The 23,124-nt window shown below is 39.8% G+C and overlaps 2 protein-coding genes across 26 annotated transcripts in view; one reads left to right on the top strand and one right to left on the bottom strand.

The window, feature by feature from the left end:
• dync2h1 (dynein cytoplasmic 2 heavy chain 1) overlaps positions 1-2,789 on the bottom strand; it is a 509,574-nt gene extending 506,785 nt beyond the window's left edge. For 5 of the 7 annotated variants that reach the window (XR_011342189.1, XM_069891173.1, XM_069891174.1 and 2 more), the window contains exon 1: positions 2,027-2,788. The gene's annotated coding sequence lies outside the window, so the exon portion shown is untranslated. Of the gene's footprint in view, positions 1-2,026 lie in introns of all 7 variants that reach the window. The other 2 variants (XM_069891176.1, XM_069891175.1) reach the window with 2 other exon arrangements.
• Positions 2,221-23,124, top strand: part of dcun1d5 (DCN1, defective in cullin neddylation 1, domain containing 5 (S. cerevisiae)) — a 44,236-nt gene continuing 23,332 nt past the window's right edge. Inside the window, exons 1-6 of one of the 19 annotated variants that reach the window (XM_069891192.1) lie at positions 2,221-2,324; positions 3,924-3,982; positions 6,582-6,702; positions 11,727-11,769; positions 11,847-11,964; positions 13,121-13,209. In XM_069891192.1, the coding sequence (XP_069747293.1) occupies positions 11,894-11,964; positions 13,121-13,209 (160 nt within the window). In that variant the 5' untranslated portion in view covers positions 2,221-2,324; positions 3,924-3,982; positions 6,582-6,702; positions 11,727-11,769; positions 11,847-11,893. Of the gene's footprint in view, positions 2,325-2,348; positions 2,467-2,774; positions 2,931-3,065; positions 3,147-3,336; positions 3,362-3,478; positions 3,509-3,593; positions 3,615-3,923; positions 3,983-6,581; positions 6,703-11,705; positions 11,770-11,846; positions 11,965-13,120; positions 13,210-13,754; positions 13,840-23,124 lie in introns of those variants that run through there. The other 18 variants (XM_069891191.1, XM_069891197.1, XM_069891187.1 and 15 more) reach the window with 18 other exon arrangements.

Here is a 23,124-nt window from a genome sequence, read left to right as displayed (position 1 = left end):
CCCTAATATTTTGGACCAATCTCTCATGTAAAACCTTAGAGAGGCCTTAATGAAGTCTACTGTATGTAAATCACATCTACCATACTGCCATCATTGCTACCTCCTCAAAAAATTATATTAGATTAGTCAAACAAGATCTCCCCTTTACAAAGTCAGCCTCTACCTTTCCAAGTTATCAATAATCCTGTCCTTCAGAATCTTTTCCACAGAAATGTAGAATCACACATCTATACTTGCCAGGCTTTTCCCTGCTACCCTTCTTTAAAAGAGGACCAAATTTGTTATTCTCTAGTCACCAGGTACCTCATTTGTGGCCAGGAAAGATTTAAAAATCTCAGCCAGAGTCCCAGCAATCTTTTCTTTTACCACCCATTGCAACTTTGGATAAATTTCATCCAGCCACAATAATTAATCTATCTATAAACCTATTCAGGTATAGAGTACTTTCTCTTTATTTATTGAGACTTGCACAAGAGTGTCACCTTCTCCTCCTCCAAGCCCTCCAACTACAAATACTATTTACTTTATGAAAAAAAAAAAAAAAAAATCGAGAAAGGCATTCATTTTGGAACTCTTGTACACCTTCTGGCTCCACACACAGATTGTCTCTGATAAGCCCTACCATTTCCCTGATTATTATTTTGGTCTTAATATAAGACTGTCTTCAGCCTGTCAGCGATATTTCATAAAACCCTCTTTGCATTTCAATTCCTCTTCTATTAAAAGAAAACATCCTTCAAAATCTTTGCCTCTTGACAGGCCTCCTAGTCTTTATTTCTCTATTCCTTCTTCATATTTCCCTTTTCTCTTTATCGAACCATATCTCTCCACAACTCCCTGTAATTGTCATCCTTGGTTTTTACGATTGGAAGAGCATAATGGCCTGGAACTTGTTATTCCTTCTTTGAATCCTTTCCACTGATAGAGATTTGCAAAGTAGGGTGTGGGGAAAAGGCAGGTAAGTGGAGCTCAGTCCACGACCAGATCAGGCACGATCTTATTAAATAATGGTGCAGGCTCGACGCGCCAAATAGCCTACTCCTGCTCCTACTTCTTCTGTCCTTATGTAGATACTTAACTGCATGTAAATGTTCCCAGTATACCTTTGCCATGTCCCATCTTATTTAAGTGGAATTGCCCTTCATTACAAGTCATAGAACACACAGTTCACAAAAAGACCTTTCAGCCCACTGAGTCCACACTATCCATCAACTACCCATTTACAGTCACCCTAGTTTAATTTTTTAAAATTCTTTCTGCATTCTAATCACTTCTCCCCAGATTCTACCACTCACCTAGGCACACTAGGGGCAATTGACAGTGGTCAACTAACCTACCAACTTGCACACCTTTGAGATGTGTGGAAAAACCCAGAGCACCCAGAATAAATCCACAAAGTCACATAGACAGTACCCAACCTCAGGACTGAACCCAGGTCTCTCATGTATCTGTGCAATTCAAGACCTTTAATCCTGGTTCATCTGTATCGTTTTCCCTTACCACTTGGAGATCATCACTAGAGTTATGGTGACGATCTCCAAAGTGTTCCTCCACCAGTAATTCCATCCACATTCTCCTATAGATCTACCAACATCCCGGGGAGGGGGTGGGGGGAAACAATTCTGGATGGACCTCAAATATCTATTAGCCCTTTACATACCTAATCCAATGTTTAAACAGTTTTGACCTTTCTTCGAATAACCATTTCTCTCTCTCTCTAGTCAGTCTATATCTTGCCAGGTTTCGAAGTAGATCTCCTGAGTTCCCCGGTGAATAGCTAAACTTTTCTACACAGTCGTGTTTCCCACTTTTAGAATAATTTTAGGGATAACCAGAATGGTTAGAGGACTCCAATTGTTGTAGAACGAGTATTCAATGCAACTTTTTTTGTTCAGTCTTCTGTGCCTGGGCCCTTTCTCAACCTCCTAGACACTTCCAATATAAAAAAAACCCAACTTCCAGAGAAATCCCAGCATCAGCCCATTGGCATAAAAACACCTAACTTTTGTTCAATGAACTACTTCACCTCCAGAGAAAAGGAACCCAGCCGCTCCGCCGACGAGGAATTAAAGTTGCCTTTAACTCAGCCTCTCACTGGTCCCGCCGTTCCCATGACGTTCCTCGATTCCACCAGCCGAAGAGGTTTGCGAGAGGAGCCAACGCCAGCGACCGGCCGCAATCAGCGCCTCCGGCGGTTCTTAGCAACGCAGAGAGTCCACGGTGACACAACACAGCAACCACCCATGTCAGCCGGAAATGACGGATCCCTGACAAGATGACTCCGGTTTAAAGAGGCGCCCCCGTTGACGCTGGAGAAAGAGGCGGTAAGTGAAGGTGCGGGCGCTGGCCCTTTAACAGGCAAATGGCGCCGCGACTGCGAGGCAGGGAGGGAGACCTTGGAGCGGACGCCACTGTTCATGTCAATGACTTTCATAGACTTGTATGGGTCTCGGCACCGATGAAAGTGTTAGTACCTCCAAACATAATTAATTATCCATGTGGACACGTGGTGTAAAAGTTGGTAGACAGTCATTTCTCCCTCATGCCACTGCGGTGCGCGCACTGAGGTTGCCGCGGGCCGGGGGCGGGAGAGTCTTCCCTGGGGCATATATTTATGGAGGGTGGAAGAACATTTAACAGCTGCGACTTTCAGTGGGTGGTTTCGTGCCGTGTAATTAATGCAAGTGGTGCAATGGTCCAGGGTCCCAGTGGTGGCCCTCCCCTCCCCGAGGTGGGTGAACCGCCCCTTGTCCTCCAGCCCCGGAAGTAATTGGTCTTGCCGGCGTCTGTGTCTTCCCGAGAGCGAGCGGTGAAGGCATCGCGGGGACCGGAGCCGCGCCGCGCGTCCCCGGCAAGCCCGGAGCCGAGCTGGCAGGTGCCCCGGCGCTCAGGTCGCTCGGTTGCAGCCGCTCCTTTCCAGAAGCCCAAAGGTGTGGTCCGCAAAGCGGCCGGACGCCGGCTCCTTGATCCGGCTTGGCTCGGCCGTCACCCCGGGAAAGCCTTGGAGTCGCTCCCCAGAGCCAGCCGGTGTTGAGCCGGGTCGCCCATTGGAGGAGGTGGGGGTGGGGGTGGCGAGAGGGAGGAGGTGGATCCACTGCGCAGTAGGAGCACGTAGCGAGCCGAAAGAGCGATTTCTTTGTCAGTAGGTAAGGGGCAGACCCCAGTTCCAAATGCCCGAAACGGACCCAATTTCTTGCCCGTCGTTGGAGCTCGGTATCTGTTCGGGAAGTTAGTTTCGGTGGATCGTGAACGTCTCAACCTTCGGCCGGGAAACCCTGTCGCTCGGAATCTTCTTGCAACTTTGGTCCCCCCCGCCCCCCGACTCTAGGTCCTTCACCCCGGCAAAAAGGCCCCGCCGAACGTGATTAGCATTTCTTTTCTCCGGCTTGGCCTCTCCGTCGCTCGGCAATTGTGAGGCATCCGAGCGGATGCAGCCTGTCAAAGCTCTGCTCCGGCGGTCGCTCCTGCGGCTGCGGTGAGGGCCCCTGTCCCCATTACAGATTGCGCAGTGAGTCACCGACGGCAAGATTTCATGGGGTTTGATTAAATGATTGCTTCAGAAACCCAAAAAGGTGTCCAGTCGATGTCTTGCCTTTTTAGGCCCATCGAGAAACGTGAGCGACTGTTCCGCGAGAGGATTGTGATTTGAAAGAGGAGCCCAACACTCAGAGCCTTTTTTGTGTGTCTCGATATTTTTAGATGTAGCTTGTGGGTGTGAAGTCTCCGTTTTTTTGTTGCACCCTCTTTCTGCTTCTCCGCCTCACGTTCATGTCGGAAACGCGATTAGAACAGGCCTAGAATGTATTCCTGGTTTCGTTGGAGCGCAGGGGGAGGTCATGTTCGCTGAAAGCGGTCGTCTCACCGTCTCGTTCGGGATCTGCACATGGACTCGTGTTGACATTGTGCATTTTAATGTTTTCTAGTTGGATCCTGGCTCATACTGGCAGACTTTCATCAGATAGCTCGAACATTCAATCGGCTGGTAAGTGTTGGAATATTGCCATCTGCAGCTTAATTGGGTCAGCGATGGTTGAGGGTGGAAACCTATTGAGGTCCTTTCAGGTCGAAAAGCTGAAGTGGAAATGTGAGAGTCGAAGATTGGTTCGAAACATTCCGTTTTCTACCAGCCGGCACAATTGTTGGAGAGTTGATGGGTGTGACATGAAGGTTGCTGATAAAAGGAAAGGAGTGAGATGCAAGAATCAAAGAACTGATCAGTCCTAGTCCCTGCATTGTATTTTTTTTTTTATGATCGTGGAAGGTACAAGTTAATTCTGAGCTTTTAATCTTGGCAAATACATCCCTTACTATCGATTTTATTCTGATGCGGGAGGTCATGTAAATGCAGTGGGGAGAATTGCCTTGAGTCCCCAGTTCTAGCACTAACCTATATGATGTGTTGATTGATAAAAGGAGCAGATTTGTTGGCACTGACTGAAGAACATATTATTTACAAGATGAGACTTCATGTTTTGGTTATTGACAGAATGTGAATTTGACCATCAGTGAAAATGTGGGATGGGTCCAGGTGAAACTCCTCTTAAATCTAATGGTTGGAATAAAGTGTGATAAGTCAGATGATAAAATCAATCCTATGACTTTTATAAACTTCTCAAGTATTTTACTGAAACATTATGTACAAGACGTGAGGGAAAGAATAGATTGAAGATGATGGAATCTGGAGCAAAAAATAACAAACTCCTGGATGAACTCAGTTGGCCAAAGTGGCTTTTGTTGGGGGGGGTGGGGGGGAGGAATTGCTGACGAATGAGACCCTGTATCAGGGTTGAAAATGGCAGAAGGATTGCCAGGAAACCAGGGGGGCCATTAACCAAGAGGTGAGAGGAGGGGTTGGGATGGAGGGTGATAGGCAGATGGAGCCGTGTGGGAGAGAAGATGGGTTTAGTTGGAAGACAGGAAGAGAAAAAGGACAGATGGAGCTAGAAGAGGAGAATGGGGATACAGATGTTATCAGTGCTGGAATCTCAAATTGAAGATTCAATTTATTGTAGTGTACAAAAAACATCTTTTTTTCCCTGCAAGGTAAGATAGGTAATAATGGATGCCATGAAAGGAGAGATGAAGGGCAGATAGAACCAGGTGGGGAAGGGAATCTGCTGGGTGAAATGAGTGGGTTTTAATGGAACCAGCAGGGAGATGAAAATGGGTGATTGGAGAGAGGACTGGAGAATAGGTCTGAGAAATTAAACAAAGATGAGAGGATTGGAGATGGATGGAGAGGGGGGGGGGGGGTGACATTGCAAGTCAGGGTTACTGGAAAATTGTTCGTCCCATTGGGTTGTGGAATACCCAGGCAAAAATATGAGGTGTTGTTCCTCTTGTGCATGTTGTACCTCATCTTGGTACTAGAGATTGCTAAAGATTGACAGGGGTGGGAGGCTCAGAAGGGCACACAGCTAGCAGATCAGGATAGCCAGTGCAGACAAAACACAGGTCACCCAGTTTCTGTTTGGTTTGTTGATGTAGAGGAGTTCTCATCGGGGGCACTGAATGCAGTAGATATTTTTAGGAGAGTGAAAATGAATCTTTGCCTCACATGGAAGGCCTATTTAGTTTCCTGGATGCTGGGTTAGGAAGGAGGTATAGGAGCCAGTGTTGCACCACTTGCAGTTCCAGAAGAAGTGCAGTGGTCAGGAATGGGTCAGGAGCAACGAACTGACCAGAAAGTAATGAGGACAGTAGTCCCTGCAGAAGACAGAAAGGAGTGGGGAGCGGATTATGTGGGTTGTGGTAGGATCCCATTGCTGATGACAAAGAATGATTTGATGGATGGTCATTGTAGTAAGGTGAAAAATGAGGACTATGGAAGCACTCTCTATTCTATTTGTGGCAGAGGGAGTAAACTAAGAGCTCAAGTTCAGGAAACAGAACACACAAGGAGCAGGCTCCGTAAATCATGTTGGAAAGCCAGCCACGTTTACCGAAAAAGGAGGACATTTCAAATATCCTGGAATAGAAGACTCTTCTTAAGACCAGATACAACAGGGACTGGGAAACTGGTTGCAACAGCACTCAAAGCACTTAACCAATCAACTCTATCCTTGTTGCTCATCTCCATCTGACCCTTTCATTACCAATATATTGCAGCCAAAGTATGTCATGGAACTAGCCACAAGGTGCGTTGCATCAACTGGAAGATAGATAGCAACTTGCTTCTGGGTGACCTGAGACAGGAAGACATAGGGGTGCCATTACCCCATGTTACCCTTGCAAGAGACTGGGTGGGAAGAGGTGTAGTCAAGATAGCTTTGGGAGTTGGTGCATCTCTTTGAGATGGAGACAGATCAAGAAAGGAGGAGTGAATTTGAGAATGTGCCCAGGTCACTAAAAGATTGAACAAAGTATCTTAAGATTATTTCTGAGAGGCAGGATTGAAGAAGCAGAACTATCTTGGTGATTTGAAGTTACAGAAATAGGAAGTGGAAAGACTGACTGAGAACATTGAAATTGAGCTGTTGCTGAGCTGGGATGTAAAATGGACTATTGAACATTGGTAAACTGATTAGGATAGTACAAATTGGGAGCCAAATAAGCAGGGTACTTTATATGCTTGTTTACAGAAAGTTGCAAGAATAGGCGTCGGAAGAGGGTGAATTGAGTCAAGGTAATAAAGGTTTGGATGAAGACATCAGCATCTGATAACCTGTGCAAAGAGTTGAGAAAGAAGATATCAAAGTAGAAGTAGGTGGATCATGCAATAGAGGTGGACAATTAGTAGGCATAGCTTTAATTCTGTAGTTTAGACATATTAAAAGCAAAGCTACCAATTTTGCTAATGTCTATTTGTTAATTATGACATAACATTCATAACATGCATTAGGTAATTGCTACCTTCAATATGTAAGCCAACAATCTGACCTACTTCTCTCAATATCCCATGGGTTAAAACTAATTGGAGCAACACCTCTAAAACAAGCTTTGGGAAACTCAAATGATTTCACAAAGCATCACAGTTGTATAAAATGTTAAGTCACTAGTGTATTGGATTGCTGATCCCTTGTCTATATGGGTGTGGTTGCAACAGCACTCAAAGCACTTGACCAATCAACTCTATCCTTGTTGCTCGTCTCCATCTGACCCTTTCATTACCAACTAGCCACAAGGTGCGTTGCATCAACTGGAAGATAGATAGCAACTTGCTTCTGGGTGACCTGAGACAGGAAGACATAGGGGTGCCATTACCCCATGTTTTATATTATTTTGAGTTGGAATAATGTCTCTGCTATTCTGTCAATTGAGTGGGATTTCAAACAGCATCACAAAAATTCAATAGTCTTGAAGAAAGACTCACCTTTGTCTTCTTTAGTCAATCCCAAGAGCAAATAAAAAGTAGAGGTGATGGTGTGACAACTATTTGCACACTTCAAAAAATGAGCCTGAATGGAATGGTCTGTAAAATATAGTACACTCAGAGCTTATACAACTTTGCTCTGTTGATGCATGAGCAGAATCCACACCAGAAAGGGCATGACAGAAGTTGTGTTGCTTGCTCAGTGTAGAATACACATGGTTGACAGAGTTGTCAGATCATTATGATTTTGATTGCCCCTAAAAAGACTGCCATCTCTGGAATTCCTGCAACATAGATTTTAAGGGGCAAGATTATTTACTTTGTGTTGGCAACACTAATCTGCTCTGTTGATAAAAAGGGAAAAAAAAGTCATCCCATTCTGTTGGTTTTATTTTTTAAATGCTCCTGAGTGGGTTGTTACAATGTCAGTCAACTCACAGGTATACAAATATAGGGCAAGACTTGTGTTTTATACAAATGCATGTTTTCTAACTTCATTCACTTTCTACTGCTGCTGCTTTATGGTGCAGAATTTACTCCAAGCAAACAATTAGACACTAGTATTGGATCTTAAATTGAAGTGCAGTGAATAATGACAACTAAATTCTGAGTAAGGCATGAATGTACTGAGACACTTGGGTAGAAAATCTGTCAATAATTGCCCAGAAAGAATGAGTTCATTACCCACAGTAGAACTATAGATGTCTTGACTGAATAAATGGTCTTAGAACATCCATCACTGTTAACTCTGTGTTATGCAAACATTATCTAATTTTATCTAAATAGATGTACAACAGCTCAGGCAATTGTAAGATCAAGCTCTTCTAGAGATTACTGAAACTATCCACAAAAACTTGTGCTGTAGAAAAATCAATAGCATTTTGAAGATGATTTAATTCAAAATTTAAGAGATCTTCTTTCCAGTTAATAATTTGAATTTTCCAGAAATGTGATTCAAATGGTATTACTGTATGCATGAAATATCAGATTTCAATAGGCATACATTCAGATCCCACCCTTTCAAGAATTTGTTGTGAAGGAAATAGTGAGATGAAGGCAGCATTCCAACAGATACATAATTTGGAGCACTTTAACTGGAGACCCACTTGGGTTTTCTTTTTACAGTAGTGTGGGTTTAAAAACAATAAGTCCTTCTCCAACTCTTACCACCCAAATGATATTTGCAAGATGGGAATTTATTTTAAGTAAAATTTGCATACTTAGTAATGATCTGTGTCACTTTTGCCTCACAGAATGAGGTGCATGGATGTGGTCAAAGAAAATTGCATAAGCCACAAACAATCACAAACTGGGTCACATTCTCTTTAAACTGCATGGCTGATGGATAACTTCATAGGAGGTTAATCAAATATTGCCAATGTTGTATTACAACAGTAAGGAATTATTGGATGGACCCACAGCACAACCAAGGAGCTTGGCAGCAATACCAGCTCATTGGGTTAAATGCTTGACTGTAAACATGGATATTATTTAATGCAATTATATTAAAAAGTGAAAATCAAGACCTACCATTTTCCTATTTCTAATCATTAAAATCTAAACTCCACTCAGCAGGGCTTTTTGTGAAACAGGCCATGCAAATTTGAAATTTTTTTGAAAAGGTAATAAAAATGGTTGCATATAGGTCCATATGGACTTTAATAAGACTTTTAACGCGATCCCTCATGGTATATTGGTGCATGGAATCTGGTAAATTAATAGTTTGGATTTAGAATAGATTTGCCCATAGACGGTGGTAGAAGGGAGGTATTCTAGCTGAAGGTCTAAGGTCTATGACCAGTAATGTTTAACAGGATTTGAGATTCAGTTTATTGTTATGTGATGTGCAATGTTCAGTGTAATAGCACACAAAATTTGTTTTTTGTCTGCATTAAGGCAAACATTTGCCATTGGTAGAAATTTCCTCAAGTGTCTCATACAGTCAGAAAGAGAGTCCCCACAGAATCACTGTGTCCACGGATTTGCCTCCAGCACCCCTGCAGCCACACAGTCCAAACCATCAGCAACTCGAGCTCCAGATCCAAATCTCCGATGCAATCAGGAACCCTTCAGGCAATTGTGTAATATTGCATTGTCTTTATTGCATGACAATAAATTGAATCTTGTTGGAACCCCTATGGACTTGGATGGAAAAATTAGGAGGCAGGGTTAGCAAATTTTCAGATAACATTTTGATGGAATTGCATAAAGGGCTATCAGAGTTTGGTGGGTTATATTTACAGATGTATGCAGAGAAATGGCAGATGGAGCTTAGTCCAGACAAGTGTGTGTTGTTGCACTTGGAAAGGTCAAATGGGAGGGAAGAATATATATTTAATAGCAGGACTCCTGCTATTAGGGGTCCAAGTACATAATTCCCAGAAAGTGGCACACAATTAGATAGTGGTAAAGAAGATGTATGGTATTTTTTGCCTTCATTGGTCAGGGCTTTTAATACAAGAGTAATAGCTATATTAAAACATAGATTAAACTGCATTTGGAGTATTGTTTGCATTTCTAGTCACCCCATTGTAGGAAGGATGTGGAGGCTGTGAAAAGGGTACAGAAGAGATTTACCAGAATGTTGACTGGTTTAGAGGGGATGAGCTCCAAGGAGAGGTTGGATAAACTTATCAGTGGAGCATCAGAGAATAAGGGAGAGTTTGTAGATGTTAAAATTGAGAAGTATAGTTAGGGAAGACGGTCAGAATCTTTTTTCTAGGGTTAAAAAAAATTACATACACTAGAGGACATGCTTTAAGTTGAGGTGAAAAAAGTTTAGAAGAGATGTGTGAGACAAGTTGTTTTATAGAGTAGAAGGTGGCTCAAATAGGCTGCCAAGGTAAAGCAGATAACATGGTTGCATTTAAGAGGCTTCTAGGTAGATGCATAAATGTGCAGTTTAATTTGACATGTTTAGCAGTCATGAGCCAAAGGGTTTGTTCCTGTGCTATATATTCTAAGCTATTTGGAAAAAATTGTGCCACATTCAGTGCCACAATTCATGCATGGAGAATCACTTTTTTTTAAAAGTTGATTTAGTTGTAAGATATTTGTCATTCTTAAGGAAAGTATTATTTTTAAATGTTAAGTCCAAGTTTCTGGGGCATTGAGTTTTCTCATTTCTGACTTTACCAATGGATTCAACACAGTTGTACTTGGCCAGACCATGTTTTATTTTCAATGCCCTCTATTGCTTGATAAAACTAATTTTTTAAGTAAAATTTATTATCAAGCTAACTGGAATACTCATGGTAGACTTTAAAAATAATGGGGAGATTGAATTGTTTTTAACGTTTATGAATTCCATGCTTGTGATCAATATCTAAAAGTTGCACAATTGGGTTCGATATTTGTTCCTCGAGTCCTTGTGGGAAATTACGAAATATTTATCATTAACAAAAACACAATGCTAGAGAAACTCATCAGGTCAAACAGAGTATTTTATATAGTGAAGATAGAGGTGCATAACCAATGTTTCAGATTTGAGCCCTTTATCAAAATATGAGCAAAATGTAGGTACGTGTCTCAATAAAATGTTAGGGAGGGAAGGGGCAGGGGGAGAACCATGGGAAAAAGGTAATGGATGGATAAGGGAGGGATAGCACAATAGCAAATGGGGGAGGAATAGCTCTGAATGAAGAGGGAAGGGGTTGAAAGCTGGAGGAAAAGGAGTTAGATATAGGGAAAAGAGAGACAAACTTGAGTTGATGTTAATGCCATCTGGTTGGATAGTGCCCAGACAGAATATTGGGTGTTCCTCCTCCAATTTACAGGTAGCCTTGGTTCAGCAGTGCATGAGCCATAGAATTGAAATGATTGCACAGTGGGAGATCTTTGTAAATGTTGCACATAGAGTAAAGGTTCTCGGCAAAGCGATCCCCCAGTTTGTGTCCAGTAGAGAAGGCCACAGTGGGAGTACTGGATGCAGTAGAGGACTCCTGCAGTTTCACAACTGAAGGGATGCTTCACTAGGAATAACTGGTTCCCCAAGTTATGGTGAAGGAGGAGTTGTGGGAAGGTGCCAAGAGTGATTAGTGGGAAGGGATAAATGGATGAGGGAGTCATAGGGAGTGGACCCTACCGAAGGAGGGAAGGGGTCTTGTTGTAGGTGACGGAAATTGCAGAGGATAATGTGCTGTATGTGGAGGCTGGTGGGGTGGTAGGTGAAGACAAGAGGCATAGGGGGCCAGGACAGATTGTGGAAAATGGAGGAGATGCAGATAAGGGCTGGGTTGATGGTGAAAGTCTTTTTTGGGAGAATATGTCTAATCTGGAATGGAAGACCTCATCTTGGGAGTAGATGAGACTGAGGAATTGAGAGAAAAGATTAGAATTCATACAGGGGAATGGGTGAGATAGTTGTGGGAGTTGGTAAGTTATTTGTCATTAGTTTCTTTTTGTCATTGAACAGAATTTGAAAGAAGATCTGCATGGCCAAGGTGATCGAAATATAGGTGAGCAGAATAGAAAATTCTTTTTGGTAAAGAAGCTATAATAAAGGTTGAACTGACTAAAGTGTAAACTGTTTTAGGCAGCTCCTTTCAGTGCACCTGTTCTGTCTTTTGGTGTGCTCACAAGATGCCTGTTAAGAAGAAGAGAAAATCTTCAGGATCAGAAGACGCCAGCATGAAAAAATGTAGAATAAGCAGGTAGGTACCAATTTAGGTTTAAAACTTTTTATTTCATCGTCCTGATGTGGATGAAATGACTAACATTTGTTAATATTTTTGTCATTCAAATTCACTGAAAACCTTGGATGTTCTGTGTTGTTGACGACAAGGATTATTTTAAATGCTAGCATGAGACATTTGCATAATAGATCCTGTTATAAACATAGAACAATGTTTCCAGACTTTAATAATAAATTCCTAATGATTAATCTAGTAATTTAACAATTGTATTTTCTCAGATAATTCAAATTTTTAAGAAACATTGTTTTGTAATCTCCAATCAATTAAAGCAACTCTAACATAGGCTGGCAGGCATGCATTGTCCAAAAGTTTTATTTTGGTTGGGGATAAATATTTTTATTCCAAGTTATCTGACTCAAACAAAAGAGGTATATTTTGGCTATGTACATTTAACATGCAAGAGTACATCCCAGTTGACAAAATGGCTTCATTTATAGCTGCTGTATAACCTTTTTGATTCTTGTAATATTTTAATTAGGATTTTTTGGCTGGAGTGATTGCGCAAAGGCTGAAATATCTATCTATAAAAGAACGAAGATTGCAAGCTGGATTCATTAGGCAAAATGGTTTGTTTTAATGCGTGTTTCCTGGACTCGAGGAACTGAGTTACAGGGAAAGGTTAAATAGGTTAGGGCTTTATTCTCTGGAGTGTAGAAGATGAGAGATTTGATGAAGGTATTTAAAATTGAGGAGGACAGACAGAGTAAATGTAGGTAGGCTTTTTCCACTGAGGTTAGGTGAGATACAAATCGGAGGACATGGGTTAAGGATGAAAGGGGAAAAAGTTTAGGGGGAACATAAAGGGACCTTCCTCAGACTCCGTGGGAGTGTGGAATGAGCTGCCAGCTGAAGAGGCAAATGCAGGCTCAATTTTAGCATTTAGGAAGAATTTGGACAGGTACATGGATGGGAGAGGTATGGAGGGTTATTGTCTGGTTGCACGTCAGGGGCACTAGGCAGAAAAATGGTTTAGCATGGGCCAAAAGGGCCTGTTTCTGTGCTGTAATGTTCTCTGGATATTTGTGTCCTTTTTCAAGCAAGAACTTGAAAAGTGGAATAAAAATTAACCTGTTCATTGAACATGGCTCACTGACCAACTTTTGTTTTGTTTAAGTTTCTGTAGAGTACAGACACCATCTAGATTAATAAGTGAAGACAGTTTTTCAAGCAAAAAGTGCCTAGCTTGGTTTTATGAATATGCAGGTAAGAATTATAAAGGTATATTGTTATGTTATGACAAGTTATTTTGCCTTAAAATGTAATTGTCATGAAAAAATGTATAACATGAAGATTAAAATCAGCACTTTTATATACAGGATCTAAGTACCAAAGCATGTTATTTAAGTCTTTTGGAGCAGTGAAAAATTACTAAATAGTGTTATTGTAAGGCAGCACTTCTGTAAAGTATGTTGCATGTCAGTTGCATAACAGCGAATTGAGATGAGAAGAGCATGTTCGTTCTGTCTGTTAAATAGAATTTTTCACATTACAAGTAGTTGACCAGAATTTCTACAAAAAAAATTGATCCCCCCCCCCCCCCCCCCTCACATATTCCTGTCCAAGAACAAACCTGAGCAATAATATTGGTACATGAATGGTAAGTGGCTTTTGGTCTTAAATAATGTACCATCACAAATGTACAAATTATTAAATGTATTTCCCAAATGTAGAGGCTTTGAGCTCATTCTGAATTGCTCTACCCAAGTATTCTGTGATTATGGTTATTTATAGCTTATCATTTGTAACAGGTTTTGGACAAAATCACATTGCACTTTCATAAGAAAATTGTCATTGAACATGGCACCACAAATTCTATCTTTACTTAACCCTTCGGTGAGTATTTAAAAGGTATCTAGCAACATTCTAGAGAATATACTTTTTTTTACTTAATATGAGAGAATGTATCTCTTTTTTTCCCCTGCTATTCTAGATGTTGGCTGATATCAAGGATAATCAGGCAATCTCATGCTAGGTTACTGTTGGTGATACTCTAGACAAATGTTAGGAGATGGACTGCAACACCACATAAATGGCTTCTGTGCAGTTGGATCTTCTCTCCCTCTTGTAAAACATGAAACTTTTCAATGCCTTCCCATTTCATTGAAGATACGGAGCTCCAGTTGGCTGAATTAATGAGGGAAGGGGGGTACAATTCATGATTTTTCTCTTCTCCAAACACTGGTGTGATTTAGCATACTATGCCATTGAACAATTAGATTGAATTCAATCTTATACATATAGCATTAAAGTGCAGCTGCTTCTTGTCCCACCTGTATCTATCTTAAGTGCTAACATTACCAATTGAGTGGATGGAATTGATAATTTCTCTAACATGGGGCCAAGAAATTATTTTGGATTTAATCTCTTGCAGCAAAATTTAAAACTGTCCAATAAGTAGAATGGAGCTACCCAACGTTAATAACAAACATTTTGCAAAACAGAAGTTTGTTTTGTGTAATTATTACCACCACAAATCAACCACTGTCAGACAAATTAAATCAAAACAGAAAATGCCATGAACTTTGGCTCAGGCAGCATATGTGGAAAAAGAAATGGTTATCATTTTTGGTACAAGGCCCTTTGCCAGATTGAGTGAAAGATCTTTGACCTAAATGTTAATTACTTTTCTCTTTCATAGACAGTGTTTCCAGCATTTCTTGTTTTCATTTGCTTTCCAGGTGATTCTATGTGGGGTTTTTTTTCACCAAAACAAGTAGCTTGTGTATTTGTGACCTTATTCAGGGTTGTATGTTTCATTGTGTCACAAGATCAAACCAGCAACCACAAAAAAAGGCATATCACACAGGGGTAAAGATGAACAATTACTTTATTAACAAAAATTCACCTTCAAACTTTAATTCAAAATCCCCCCCCCCCACTTTATAACAATGCCCACTGGTTACTATGCAAATTTCTATAACATGTCCAATTAAAGTCTAAGGTATATTTCCAACCAGCCCACAGAAAAGCTTAGACACAAAACACATAAGACTCTCAAAACTTGGATCTCAACCGAAGGAAAGATCGTAAACAAAATTCAGTTTGTTTGGTAAACTTGAAGCCAAAAGATCTTTGTGTGAGAGAGAGCACCAAATTTGAAGTTGTCTTCTTGTGTTGCTTGCAGAGAGAGTTACAATGGCTTGGTCCAGATCCTTCTGGCTGCCTTTGGAATGTTCATCCCTTTTAAAATGCCCAACATTCTAAACTGCCTCCCAGACAATGACTCTGCTTGGGCCTCCTTCCAATTCACAGCCACACCCAGTGGTTGTTTGTCTTCCAATTCCAGAAATTTCTAAATCATCTTCTGCACATGCTCAGTCCATCTCCCACTCTCTCAGCAGTCCACCTTCACCTTGTCTCTCTAGGGCAAATTGTCACTTTCCAACACAAAACCACACAACACAGAACTCTAACAATTGCATTCAAATTATTTTTGTTAATGGATTCTGTGTTTCAGTAGCAGCATTTAGAACTAGATGTTCTCTATGAAATACCTGTTAATATTGTAATCTTTTTCAGTTATAATTAACTGTAATAATTTTTTGATCGAGTTTTGTTCAATGGAACCCTTTAGGATTACATGCAGAAACTTGAATTGTCCTTTAACCACATTCCATTCTTACTACAATTGCCTTAAGTGAGGGCGGCGCAGTTGGTGCAGCGATTACCGCCAGCAATCGGGACAGGGGATTCAAATACCCCCCCCCCCCCCCCCATATATTCTCCCTGTATGTGCATGGGTTTTCTCTGGGAGCTCCGGTTTCCTCCCACACTTCAAAAATGTACCAGTAATGTAGGTTAAATGGGGGTAAATTGGGCAGCATGGACCCAATGGTCTGTTACCGTGCTGTATGTCTAAATTAAGTTATTTACATGTCATCCACTTAACAATATCTTGATAAGATCATGCTTATTCAATAATTATTTTATACAAGGGAAAGTTGGATATCAGATATTAGGCAGAGCTGAATATTTGTGTAGGTTGATGCAAACATTATAATCTGTACTTTTATAATTTCCATTAAAACTTTGGTTTTCTTAACCTGAAAACTTTTTTTAAACTGCCTGTGGAAGTAGCATTTCAATTTTTATGGCTACATACAAAATTGTTGCCGGGAGCTTGTTCACTCTTAAGCAACAATCATCAAGAAGCCAATGGAATATGATTCATCTTAACTATATATTTCTGGAAAGCATTTTGATCCATTGTTATTTTAGTATAATATGATTTCCATGCCCTTGCATTAAAATCGTAAATGAATATGTATAGACTTTTCAAACTAAACATTGCCATTTGAGAATAGAAAACAGCAAAATACTTTTTTTGAAATCTGAAGTATAAAACCCAAACATGTCAGTTTGTCAGTCAGTGGAGTTGTTTAAGTTGCTCCAGAAGATGGTGCTGCAGGTGTATAAAATGGGCTTGATGTGGGATAAAATGGCTAACTGAAACTGTTAAATACAATTATTCCTTTGCTACAGATATTTATTGTGTGATGCAGAATTTTAAAGAGCATTTTACTTGTATTATAATTCCCTTGGAGTTTGTAAGGAAAAGAGTAATGTATAATACTTGAATTTCAATTTTTTTCTAAGGGTAGAAAGGAGTAGGGACATGTGTATCCACCTGTTTGTATGCCTACATTAGAGCACCCATTCTCAACTTTTTATTGGTTATGGCCCCTTTGGACTCTGCTTAAAGTTTATGGGTCCCCTTCCCTATGAAGCAGTAAGTTTTGGTTTCTTCCATACTTTTCTACCAATTACATTTTTTTTTTAAATTATGATTTCAGTCTGGAGCCCCACCCCCCAAAATGTGCTATGGCCACCAAGGGGGTCACATGGGCTTCGTTGAGAATGGCTTCTTTAGAGCAATCAGAGCTGATTAATATATTTGCATTCAATAGCCTGTGGTTACATTACTGGACTGAGATTGAGTGTCCCGGGCTATATATCAGGCATCAAAGGTTCACCATGGCAGCAAGTTAATTTAAATTCAGTTCATGAAATAAATAAGCAATAGAAAATTAGTTTCAATAACACTTAACAGCAATTTTTTTCCAAAAGGTGCACATTTTGCTGAAAAAAAATTTGGGAATATGATAGGCAATTTCAAGATGAACACAGATAATTTCAGATTTGCTGCATCATGTAGAAACATTTGTTAACTTTTATTGAATTTAGCATATTTGATCACATAACAATGCTGACACATTGCATGATTCAACTGACCTAAAACTGTTTTGTCCCTGATTTTAGTTTGTACTTGGCATCTGATTCCTCTCATGTCAGTGTCCAACAATAGTCGGCCAACATTGTTGCCCTGATATCACTTTCCATGGTCCTGGTGAAATCTTTCACCATGTTCGTCACTGACTGCATCAAGATCAGCAGGAAAGAGGTCCAAGTGCAAATCCAGAAAATTAATTTTTAATGACCTGTTGCACTTCATGGTTTTGTGTTCTTGAAGTAGACTTAAAATATGACAGGCAATCACAAAAAATAGGCTAGCTCTTTTAAAAAGTACATAAGTAAATTTTGAAGTGATTTACTTTAAAAATCAATAAAATACGTGTTCAGGAAGAAAAATCTTTGTTGCCCAATATAATCATCACCACAAAACCACTGTTGTGCAAACCCACCTCATTTGCTAATGTAATTAAGAGAAGGAAAGTTGTTGCTCTTAATCAGGCTGGCATGTATGTGACATCGGCTCCACAGTAACGTGGTTGACTACCCTCTGAAATGCCTTAGCTGCTCAGTTGAAGAAGCTTTGATTTGGGTAATAATTGCTGTCCTAAAGCATGACATCAACATTTCTGAATTCTTAAAAAAAAATACATGAATTCTTTGAATTTCAGATATTTTTGTTATTGTAAATGCATGCTCAGTATAATTATGAGGCTTTGTGGGATATCAGCTTGAGTTATTGTAAATATAGGTTACAGCTTTGTGTACCTTCAGAATTTTGACCATGGGTATGGTTTTTCTTTGGTCTTGAATTTTCTGTTGCTGGTCATGGGAACAAAGAAATGACAGATAAACTAAATGGGTATTTTGCATCTGTCTTTATGGGGGAAGACAGCATCAACGTGCCTGAAATTGGAGAGTTGACCAGAAGTGAGTATAGTTGCCATTATTAAGGAGAAGTTGCGTGGGAAGCTGAAGGTGGATCGTCACCTAGACTGGAAGGGCTCCACCTCAGGATTCTAAAAGAGATTGTGAACGCATTAGCAGCAACCTTTTAAGAATCAATAAAGTTGGGAATGATTCCAAAACATTGGAAAATTAAACAGATGTCACTCTACTTTAAGAAGGGAAGGTGGTGGGGGGGGGGGGGGGGGGGGTGGAGAACTGGAATCTATAGGATGGTTAGCCTGACCTCAGTGGTAGCATTCCAGAGTCCACAATTAAGGATATGGTTTCATTGTACTTTAAAGCACAAGATCTCATTGTCGATCCTTGCATCCGATGAAATGGTGCAGCCGAGATAGGTAAACTGGTTGACCGTTTTGAATTTTGTGTGCCCAATGGAGATGTGGGGGGGGCTGGTAGTCATGGTGGGGAGCTGGCTGATGGAGGACCTCAGTTTTCTTCAGGCTGACTTCCAGGCCAAACATTTTGGCAGTTTCCGCAAAACAGGACGTCAAGCGCTGAAGAGCTGGCTCTGAATGGGCAACTAAAGCGGCATCGTCTGCAAAGATTAGTTCACGGACAAGTTGCTCTTGTGTCTTGGTGTGCGCCTCACAGTTCGGCGGGCAGCAACCTCCTTTGAAGAAGACCGCAGAGCCCACCTCACTGACAAAAGACAAAGGAGGAAAAACCCAACCCCAACCAACCAATTTTCCCTTGCAACCGTGTCTGCCTGTCCCGCATCGGACTTGTCAGGCACAAACGAGCCTGCAGCAGACGTGGACATTTACCCCTCCATAAATCTTCATCCGCGAAGCCAAGCCAAGCCAAAGACAAGAAGTTAATACATATGGATCTAACGGGATTTGTTAAAAATAGGAAATCTGCAGATAATGTGGCAAAGTTGATTTGTTTAATACATTGTTCAAAAAAAAGAGGTGATTTAGATGTTGCAGTGGCTTTAGATTGCAGAAAAAATATTTAATAGATTAGAAGGGGATTTTCTAAAAAAAAATAGGTTCGGGTCAACACTTATTGATTGGGTTAAAATAATTTACAATAACCCTACTTTGAAAGTAGTGACTAATGGTCAAATTTCAAAAACTTTTCAATTAACTAGATAAAGTAGACAAGGTTGTCCATTATCGCCTGCTTTATTTGTTTTGGCATTTGAACCCTTTGCTGAATTAATAACGCAGGATTTTAAAATAAAGTATTAAAGTGAATCAGGATGAACATAAAATGTTTGTGGGTGATGTTTTGATTTATTTAACAGATGTGTTAAATTCATTGTATCAAATTAAGTTTAAATTAAAAGAATATGGAGAAGTATCTGGTTATAGAATTAATTGGGAGAAAAAATAAAATTATGCCTTTATTAAAAGTGGATTATACAAATTGTAAGAAGGTAACTTATTTTAAGTGGCCAGATGTGGGAATTAAATATTTAGGTATTTGGGTGAAAGCTAAATTAGAAAATTATTTAAATTACTCCCCATTATTTTTAAAAAAAAAAGGAAGATTTATAAAGTTGGAATATGTTATCTATTACTTTAATAGGTGGAGTAAATTGTGTAAAGATTAATGTTTTTCCTAGAATACAATATTTTTTTCAATCGATTCCAATTCCTCAAAAAATTTTTTAAGAATTAAATGCTTGTGTTAAGAATTTTTTTTATTGAAGATGGCAAGAGTTCCTTTAGATAAATTAACTTGGAATTATGATTTACGTTTGCAGATCCCTAATTTTATGAATTATTATAAAGTTGCCCAGTTGCTAATGTATGATTTAAATAAAATTCCAGCTTGGGTATATATAGAACTTGGTTAAAAATAGTGGAACCAAACCCACAAGATTTTATTTGTATATGGTTGTTAACAATGAATAGAGAGACTCCTATATTGAAGCATTTAATTGAGCTTTGGATTAAGGTTGATAAAGAAATTGGGGGAGGAGGATTATTGTCTGGAAAAACACTATTATTTCAGAACAGATTGATTCTGTTTTTTGTGGCAAATAAAATTTTTAAGATTTGGCAGGTCAGGGAATTGAGATGTTTTTGAAGCAGGGAAATGTATTTCTTTTAATAGAGAGGGTATTAAATTTCTTTTAATACCAGTAGAGAGGGAATTAGAATTATTGTTACATAATAGAAATATAAAGAAATTTATTTCAATGATGTATAGGTTAATACAAAAGAGAGCCCAAAAATAGGGCTTCAATAATTCAAGACAAAGATGGGAAGTAGATTTGAATAAACAAATAGATGGCTGAGATTAGATTGGGGTATGTATAAAAAAAAAATAAAAAAAAATAGATAAATAAATAAATAACTAGATAGGGTTTTTTTTAAAAATGTGTGTGTGTGTATGTGTGTGAGATACAGAATGGTGCAATATAATTTTATTCATCAGTTATATTTAATACCATATAAATTTTAAAAATTGAATCAAACTTTCGGATTTATGTTTTGGAAGAAATTGGTGAATTTTTTGCATTATACTTGGCAGTGTCCCAAAGTTGAACCATTTTGGTTAGAAATAGATAAATTATTGGAACAAATATTGGGGATTAAATTCCCACAGGATCCAATGTTTGTTATTGGATGATATTAAGAATATTGAACCAAAGTTGAAATTGAATATGTATAAAAAGTTTGTTCAAATTGCTTTAGCAATAGCAAGAAAATGTATTCCCATAACTTGGAAGTCTGATACAGATTTGGGTAAAGAACGATGACATGTTGAAGTCTGTAGAAAATTATTTGTAATTTAAGAGACCAATATATTTTCGAAGATATAGAGCCCTTGATTACAAAATATTTTAATATTTAAATGAAACTTTGGCATTCCCTTCTCTTTAAGGTCTCAATAAAAAGAGACTTAAAAGTAATAGGCACCCCTGTTGAGGGTCTCTTGTCCTGTTCATTTTTCCTTTTTGTAAGGGGATTGAGTGGGGGGGGGGGTCTCTCTCTCTCTCTCTCTCTCTCTCTCTCTCTCTCTCTCTCTCTCTCTCTCTCTCTCTCTCTCTCTCTCTATATATATCTATATAGATATATATATATATATGGGGGGAAGAAGGGTTTCATACTTTCTCTTTTATATACAACATGTATTTGTATTGTTTTGAATTATTTTTAATTATGTGGTTTTAAACTAATAATTTTTTTTAAATCTTATCCCTGATGTCTCCCTAAACTTCCCTACCTTAACTTTTTACTTGTGTCCTCTGGTGATGATACTGCTCTGGGAAACAGGTGCTGGTTGTCCACCCAGTCTGTGTCTCTCTTACTCTTGTTGACCTCTATGAAATCTTTGTTGTTTATTTTGGATTTTCAGAAGGCCTTTAATAAGGTGTGTCACAAGGCTGCTAAATATAATAAGAGTGCATGGTATTGTGGAAAAAGAACTGCACGGGTTAAAGATTAGTTGACTGTAAAAGGGCAAAAAGTAGAAATTAGGCCTTTTTTTTGGCTAGCTGCTGGTGACTAATGGTGTTCCACAGTGGGTGGTGGTAGGTCTGCTGCTTTCCAGGATTATTTAGATGACAGAATTGATGGCTTTGTGGCCAGGTTTGTGAATATTACGTAGATGGGTGGAGGTGCAGGTTGTTAGGGAAACAAGAAGTCTGCAAAGGAACTTGGACAGGTTGGGAAAATGGGAAAAGAAATGGCAATTGGAATATGACATGGGGAAATGTAGAGACATGCACTTAAAGTAGAAGGAATAAATATGTTGGCTGTTTTCTGAAGGAGGAAACGTAGAAATTGGAGGTCAAAAGGAACTTGGGAGTATTAGTGCAGGATCCCCAAAGGTTAACCTGCACGTTGAGTCGGTAGCAATTAAAGCAAATGCAATGTTGGCATTCACTTCAAGGTCTAGAATACAAAATCAAAGATGTAATGCTGAAGTTTGACAAGGCATTGGTCATACCATATTTTGAGTCGTGTGAGCATTTTTGGGCCAGAAGGGAGGGAGATCTCGTTGTCTCCGCTCCATCCTCAACATTCATTGGAGCGACTTCATCTCCAACATTGAAGTACTCGAGATGGCAGAGGCCGACAGCATCGAATCCACGCTGCTGAAGTTCCAACTGCGCTGGGTAGGTCACGTCTCCAGAATGGAGGACCATCGCCTTCCCAAGATCGTGTTATATGGCGAGCTCTCCACTGGCCATCGTGTCAGAGGTGCAACAAAGAAGAGGTACAAGGACTGCCTAAAGAAATCTCTTGGTGCCTGCCACATTGACCATCGCCAGTGGGCTGATATCACCTCAAACCGTGCATCTTGGCGCCTCACAGTTCGGCGGGCAGCAACCTCCTTTGTCTTTTGTCAGTGAGGTGAGCTCTGCGGTCTTCTTCAAAGGAGGAAAAACCCAACACCTAACCCCAACCAACCGATTTTCCCTTGCAACTGCTGCAACCGTGTCTGCCTGTCCCGCATCGGACTTGTCAGCCACAAACGAGACTGCAGCTGTCGTGGACATTACCCCTCCATTAATCTTCGTCTGCAAAGCCAAGCCAAAGAGAAGAAAGAGATAACGAATCATCAAAGGACTGGATTGAGGGGACATGGAGAAGATGCTTCCAGTAGTGAGAGACTCAGACCAGAAATTTTTTCAGTCAGAGGGGAGTGAATCGATGAATTGATTGGCACAGAAAGATGTGGAGGCTGTCATTTGGTAGATTTAATGGGGAGATTGATGGGCTCTTGATTAATAAGGTTGTCAAACAAATGTTGTGGGGAAAAGCAGGAAAATGGGATTGAAATGAAGAATGTATCAGTTGTGATTTGAATGGTGGAGCAGACTCAATGGGCTGAATTGTCCAAGCCTGTTTCTATGTCTAAAGGATTGTATCCTCAAAGTGAACATTACTGCAAAGCACAATGTGGTGTCAACCTATGAAAACCTACTCGCAAACTAAACCTTCCCTATCTCACACCCATAAAATCTATTTTTTTTGCATCCATGTACCTGAGTCATTT

This window comes from Narcine bancroftii, chromosome 7, assembly GCF_036971445.1.
Source record: "Narcine bancroftii isolate sNarBan1 chromosome 7, sNarBan1.hap1, whole genome shotgun sequence".
NCBI classification, from domain to species: Eukaryota; Metazoa; Chordata; class Chondrichthyes; order Torpediniformes; family Narcinidae; genus Narcine; species Narcine bancroftii.
This window is presented reverse-complemented; position numbering and strand designations above follow the sequence as displayed.